Source organism: Lycium ferocissimum, chromosome 1 (assembly GCF_029784015.1).
Source record: "Lycium ferocissimum isolate CSIRO_LF1 chromosome 1, AGI_CSIRO_Lferr_CH_V1, whole genome shotgun sequence".
NCBI classification, from domain to species: domain Eukaryota; kingdom Viridiplantae; phylum Streptophyta; class Magnoliopsida; order Solanales; family Solanaceae; genus Lycium; species Lycium ferocissimum.
The window spans coordinates 17,137,426-17,145,113 of NC_081342.1; the positions used below are offsets into that span (position 1 = coordinate 17,137,426).

Genomic DNA, 7,688 nt, shown 5'->3' on the forward strand with positions numbered 1-7,688 from the left:
TACAATTCTATCTCAACCCACCTTGATCAGATATATCGGTTATAGAAATTTGTACTCCATCCATCCCAATTTATGCGGCATTTTAAAAGTCAATTTGACTGATCTTTGAAGCTAAATTATATTGGATTAGATCAACTCAATCATTTTAGAATTAAAATTTTGATATTAAAAAAGTATAAGAAAATTAAAGCATTACAAATTGCAATTCTTCTCATATCAATACGGTGAAAAAATACATTTGAAAATGCTCAAAGCTTATGTAGTTTAAATCTCGAAACGCGAAAAGTGTGAGAGTACAAATTTTGAATGTCTATAAAATTGGTAAAAAGGAGTATTCCGGAGGTTCTCCCCAAAATAACATGCTTTGGACCGACTTTTTTATTTTTATTTTTTTTATTATTACATAAGGGATAGGGGAAGGGTATTATAATGTGGGGATTTGAGCCCTCCCTAACAAGGTGAAAGTTCAGATAGCCAACCAACTGAACTACTAGATCCCTACTGCTTTGGACCGACTCAATAATAGTGTATAGTACTTCTCTTAATAGTTTCCATTAGGTTTTATGATTAGTACGCCCACAAATTAAAGGTAGGTTTCTTGTGGCTTTGGTTTTGATAGAAGGTCCCAACAAATAACAATAACGAAATTCACAAGCATAAGGTGCTAGAATAATGTAACAAATTATTCCAAGTGGCAAAGGGCACTTGTCAACCTCCCCCTGTCTTTATATAAGTACCTACCTTTTCATTCTTCGTATTAATATATATCAAACAAAACATATTGAATGCTCCCTTTTAGAACAACTCTAAGCTATAAACAAAAAAATATTCCTTTATAAGCTTTCGATATTCTTCTTTCCAAAACCCACAAAAAAAGAAAAAGAAAAAAAGAATTTAATACAAAACCTCTCCCCAAATGGGTTTAAGAGACATTGGAGCAACACTGCCTCCTGGATTTAGATTCTATCCAAGTGATGAAGAATTAGTTTGCCATTATCTTTTCAAGAAAATTGCAAATGAAGAGGTTCTTAAAGGTACTTTAGTGGAAATTGATCTTCATACTTGTGAACCATGGCAGCTTCCTGGTAAGTTTGTCTTCTTATTTTTTCTACCTCTATCTCTCACTCCTCTTTCTATGAATTATTACTCGATGAATTTCGTCGGATATTATACTGTATAGCTCGGTGAGTTAATTTAGCATATGTACTATACGTTAAATCTCCTTGACACTGTATGTATATATATATTTTTTATATTTTGACTATTTTTAGTAAAAATTCTAGCTTCGCCGATTCATTCGACCCTTTTCATTCTTGTCTTTGTTTCCGCTGACACCTTCTTTTTCTGTTTATATGAAAATTAGAAACGAAAAAGATTACTAGAGATAGAAAATGGAATATGTATTGTCATGATTAGATGAAAAAGTTGCAAAAAAGTGGCTTTAACGGATGTTTTTTCTTGAATTCTTTATGGTACAAAAGAAAGAGAGATACTAATATTTGTTTTTTACATGGGAAGATAATGCTAAACTATAACAAGATTATGATTCTGCATCTGCGACTTTTTTCTTTTTTAGTATGTATCTTTCAACGTCTTTGGGCCTTTTTATTTTTTTTTCTTTGCTGTTGTCTCCTAAATGAGTACTATGGAGATTTGAAGGAGATAAGACTGAAAGAAAATGATGGTTGCTTTCTGGAGTAAATAAACATAAAGTCAGGTTTTATTGGAATCGGTTCACATGTAGAATATGCGGAAATTTAGCTTTAAACTAGGAGATTTCTCTGCAAGAAAGTGGATAGAGAAGAAAAGATGTTTTACACAAAAACTCTTTTGCTCCATTTAATTATGGGCAATATCTTTTTATCAATCCGTTAAAAAAATAACATATTTTTATATTTAAAAATATTTAATTTTAAAATTTTCATTTTATTCTGCATAACATGCTTTTTTTAGTAATATCACAGTTTCAAAAGTTGTTATTTCCTTTCTTAAGCATCGTACATAGCTAATCAACCACTGTCAAATAAATTATACTTAAATTATAGTAATAGAGAGAGCTCATCTTTATATATGCCTCCCTTTATAAATTACTAGTAATTTACTTTTTTTACTTTCTATTTTCTTATATAGATCTTTGGATAGTTTTCAATCTCAGAAAAGGAAATTCACCTTCTAAATACATTGTTCATCCATAAATTAAGAATAACGTTTATATGATATATAAAATAATTTAGTTTTACGCTTGGGAGTTCAGAATTTTCTGTTCATGCATATTAAACGCTTCATGATAAATCAATTTCACTTATTCCAAAATTTTTCCAAACCCTACTTGTGGGAATATACTGAGTATGTTGTTTCTATTCCAAAATTTAAATATGAAGGTATGAATTACAATTGTGACGCAGGATAATCGTTTTCTTTCTAAAGAAGGTATGAAGGTATGATATGTTTGTCTGATAGAATTACAACACTGTTGAGCGATATGGACGTTTCTTTGAAAATTCTTTTGAAAGACATATGAAAAGGCCGGCATACTAACGTAAGAAAAGAGAATTTAGGTTTTTCTATCCTACAATAAATTTCATGATTTTGAAACAAATTATTAGTTGCTCAAATACTTGAGATAATCTACATGCATGAGATTTATATCACCCCATAGTACTCCCTCCTCTCTCTCAATTAATGTGCCTTATTATTCTTTTTACTCGTTTATTAAAAAAAACATCTTTCTATATTTAATAATTTTTTTAATTTTAATATTCTCATTTTTTCCTTAGCGGCACTTCCTTATAGGAATAACATGATATTTTTTAAGACCTCAAGATTAAAAAAAAAAAAATCATAAGTTATGATACATATTTTTAATTCAGATCATAAGATGCAAAAATCTCTATTTGCATACTCTGTTGTCAATGTTGTGAGAAAGTGAGAGGGGGTCTACTCCCATTGAGACAATTCATTTGGCCACCTTACTTCCCATAATATTATTTCATCATATCTCATTAATTTTCTCTTGCACGTATAGTTAATTGATAGTCACAAAACGACGAACCATCACGTGTAAGTAGATGAATTAAATGTTTTGAAATATAATTTGATGACTGGATTTTGTTAATTAAAGAAAACGAAATAATTGTATAAATTAGAAAGCCTAATTAAGTTCTTACTATAACTCCTAATTTTATTGGTTAAGATTGTTATTAGGTAGGACATGACGAAAGTTATGTATTGGATTGCCCACCATCTAAATAATTCGACTATTGTGAAGAAAAGGTTAAAACCCTTTTTCCATTCTTTCCTATGAACTTTCTCAAAAGGCTTATCCAAAGAGGAAACATGCTAAGAGAATCTATTGTGACTAATACCCAACTTGCTGCGTCACTTTAGCTAATAGCTGCATTGGGTTTCACAATAATACAAACTATACTCCCCTTTGTTTCAATTTATGTGATACACTTTAAGAGTCAAATTTTTTTATTTTGATCGTAAATTCAGACATAATCTTTTACTTTTTTGAAAAACAATTTACAAATTTAGAACCTACATAAAAAGTATTATAAGTCACAATAATTAACAATTTAAAATACTTAAATGGCATACGAATAAATGGCGGTCAAAGATCTTCTTGTTTGACTTTCAAAATCGGACTTGTATCAAAATCGGACCTGTATCACATATATTAGGACAGAGAAAGTAATACATATCAAAATATATTGTTAAAAAAAATTATAACGGTACGGTATTGTTTGAATCAACTTGCATGAAAACATAGTTAGTTAATATCATGCTTAATTATGTTTTTAATTAGTTGTCGTGTGCACCTCTTACCTTAATTCAGACAGTGTGTCAGAGCAGAGAGAAGTCCTGCAATCAAATTTCACGCTATCCATTATCAAGAAGAATTTTCACGTGTTTGACCCATAAAAAGAAAAAAATCAGGTCCGCATGTGAGTGAGCGTGTTGAGAATATAATTAATTAATTAATTAATAAAAATGTGTTCTCTCTAACAACTTAAACTTTTGAATGAGATGGTCACACACTTCAACATGACTGATCTAATTATTACTCCTATGTATCAATCTAATCTCCTCTTTGTGTTCCTGAAATCTCCCATTTTCTATCATATCGTAGTACTAATATATTCTTATCTTATGTTTATCTTATGTTGATTGATGTTTTTGTTAAATTAGATGTGGCAAAGCTCAACTCGAGTGAATGGTACTTCTTCAGCTTTCGAGATCGGAAATATGCTACTGGTTTTCGTACAAATCGCGCCACAACTTCAGGTTATTGGAAAGCCACAGGCAAAGATCGGACGGTGCTAGATCCTCGAACTCGTACTATCGTAGGGATGAGAAAAACTCTAGTTTTCTACATGAATAGAGCTCCTCATGGAATAAAAACTGGATGGATCATGCATGAATTTCGACTGGAAAATCCACATATACCCCCTAAGGTAACTTTTTTTCTTCTCATGCACTATATTTCTCTCGAATTTAAGTTTATCTTCTAGCAGTATGAAATTTTACACATCACCAACATCATAAAGAATTTTTACATTATCAGGTTCCATGTAACTGATAACTTGCATTTTCTTTCAAAATCATAAATTTCTACCTTGTTGAGAAAGTTTATCTTTAGTTATCTTTGAATTGAACTGATAACATAAAAGTTTATTCTCACTGTCTATGTATATAGGTTAATCTACCAATAAGTTGTCCATCCTATTTTTTAGGCTTCTCTTCTTTGTATTAGTTTAGACACGTACTTCTCTGTTTACATTTTGTTTCATTTACATACGATGTCATCGGTTTTCTTAGGCTGGCAAATCAACCTTTTATTGTTTTCATTTGCTTTCAATGAAACGAATCTTAATGTTGTTGAAAAATCATAACTCTATATATGATTTGATTAAGATTTGAAAAGATTCAGCCACATGTAATATATAATGATGGGACAACAAAGGCTTTTCATTATATTAGAACATAGGGAGGGGCAGAGCCAAGATTCTAAACTTATGAGGTCGGAATTTTAATAAATTAAAAATTTGTAATATTATAATGAATTTCTTAAGACAAATACATAATTTGAACCAAAGTTAAACCGGTTGACCGAATCTGTAGCCGACACTCTAGCTCTGCCGTGGACACATAGGCATATCAAGATTGAAACAATTTTCACGTGACAAGTGACAGAATTCTATGCAAAAGAAACTTCATAGAAACCTCCTAGCTGAAACGGGGGGAACAATAAGTTATGGGCAAAAGAATGGCTGCTTGCTAGATTTTAGCTACATCAGAGTAAATCCAAAAACCGTTTCTTACCTAGTATATAAAACACCTAACGACATTACTAAATTTGTGTCATACGTCTATGATGATTGAACAGGAAGATTGGGTGCTATGTCGAGTATTTCACAAAGCTAAAGCTGAGAACAACAGTAACAACAACAACAATAACACACTCAGCCCGCATAACATGTACGAGGTTGGTGTCAACTCTCCTCCCAATATGGACCAGGCCCATGTGTTGACTTATGGCGGCCTTCGCCCTGTGGCGGGGACCGCCTTTTCCCAACGCCCGGCTGGCCATCAAAGCCAGCTGGCAAACAACCAAAGCAGCTATCTTCAGTTAATGTCTCAAGAAATGAACAAATCGAACGATCAAATGGCTGAGGATGATGAGTACGGGTTCTTGTTGGACATGAATTTTGAAGATCCAAATTTACAAGACGAAGGAGTGGATTCGAGCATTGGGGATATGAAATTTGATGATGGAAACAGCTTGATTTTTATCTAAATTGTTGATGATTGATTATTGTTAGTAGGATTAAACAACAAAAACATTTAAAAAAAAAAAAAAAAGACAATGTGTTGAATTTGCGTAGATGCCTTAGTGTTTGCTTGTGGGGTAATATTCTTGTATGTTTGATGGGATGATTTTTTTTTTATTTTTTTTGTTTTTTTTTTCTCCTTCACTAGATATACATATGTATAGATAGATTGATTAGACTCAGATGTATCTATCGTTGATAATTATTTGTATGTTACTTTGACTTTTGTGTAAATTAGTAAATAGTAATATTCTTCTTGTTCCCCTTCCCCTAGCTGGAAACGGCAGGAATATATTTTTTCGTGATATTGTTAGGTTTTCTTTTTTTATGGATCCGAGACTTCGTGGATTTGCCTCTTCGATTTGAAAGAGATTTTGCACACAATTGTTTGTGTCTCTTAGAATTGATATTTTTGCCTTTTCCATACTTTCTAAGCACACTTATTATATTTGTTGCCACCATTAGTTTATGCTTGAGTTTGTTTACTCCTCATAATTCAAATATATTGGGTGTTTTTTCCAGCTCTGTGATCTATTTTTATCTCCAAAAAAAATATGTCTATTTCTGTCCAAAGTTCTCCACCTCAAGATTACATAAAAAGCTCAAATTTTATACTACTAGCATTCACGTATATTAATTGCAATGTCTTGGAATTCTATTATTGTTGATGTAGAAAAGTTCAACAGCATATATTTTCATGAGGGCATATGGAATGAAAAGAGGCATATTTCAGTCCCACGGTTGGGCCACAATTTGGATGGAAGATCTAGTTCAAGTTTGGGAGCTGGCAAATCATATCATAAGTTACAATCAAAAGAAAAGGCTCATGACGGGAATGGAATTATTTTATCAAAATTAAAGTTTACCACCTTGGGCATTGTTATATTGAATTCTCTTTGTCAGAAAATTATATTGTGTATGCATAGGTAAAATCTCTTTTATTACCTGTTGAATCCTGCTAAAACAAGAAAATTAGCTTCTACTTCAGTAGCATATCGGGTTCAAGAAAATATATTAGGCCATGAATTTGACTTCCAACCGTAACATTTCATTACTACCTACGTCTCAATTTATGAGGTATAATTTGACTAAGCACAAAGTTTAAGAAAGAAGGGAAAATTTTTGAAACTTGTGGTCTAAAACAAGTCATAGATGCTTGTGTGACTGTAAATCATTTCATTAAGGGTAAAAGAGGAAGTTTTAAGTGAAATTATTTCTAAATATAGAAATGTATCATTCTTTTTGGGACAGACTAAAAAGGAAAGTGTATCACATAAATTGAGAAAGAGGGAGTAGTATTTTTTTGGTTTCCTTTTTTTTCTGATCCTACCCCTGGCACTAATACTTAAAGTCTACTCGCTACGTTTACTTTTATTTGTCCACTATACTTAAAATATATTTTCATTTTACTTGTTACTTTTAACATATTAAAAGCAAAAACATAATTTTTCATGTTTTGTGCTTAGCATTAATTACTTATTTATTCCCCAAATTATTTCTCAAGATCAAATACTAAACATCGATTAATATAGGTATTATGGTAAAATAGCCATATCAAATATTGTTTCCCAAAGGATGTGGAAAGTCCAAACTGGACAAGTAAATTAAAAGTGAATGGAGAGAGCATTAGAGTTTGTCCATGAGAAATTTTTACTTTTCTCCAGAATTTTTTTTCACTTTATTTGAAAAATCAGCGTTTGGCCATGAAAATTCCAGTTGTATTTGGAATTTGGAAACACCTAAATCCATTTTTTCACCTTTTTCACTTGCAATACGTTCAAAAAACCAAATATGTTTTACAAAAACTATAACCAAACACAACTCATCTTCAACTCCAACTTTAAATTCCAAATA

General features: G+C 31.4%; 1 protein-coding gene across 1 annotated transcript; it reads left to right on the forward strand.

The window, feature by feature from the left end:
- Positions 1 to 738: 738 nt before the first annotated feature.
- LOC132050625 (NAC domain-containing protein 21/22-like) lies at positions 739 to 6,095 on the forward strand. The gene is made up of 3 exons (XM_059441982.1): positions 739 to 1,085; positions 4,192 to 4,457; positions 5,390 to 6,095. Exons 1-3 carry the CDS (start codon positions 917 to 919, stop codon positions 5,798 to 5,800), a joined length of 846 nt encoding a protein of 281 aa, XP_059297965.1. The 5' UTR covers positions 739 to 916; the 3' UTR covers positions 5,801 to 6,095.
- The last annotated feature ends 1,593 nt before the right edge of the window (positions 6,096 to 7,688 follow it).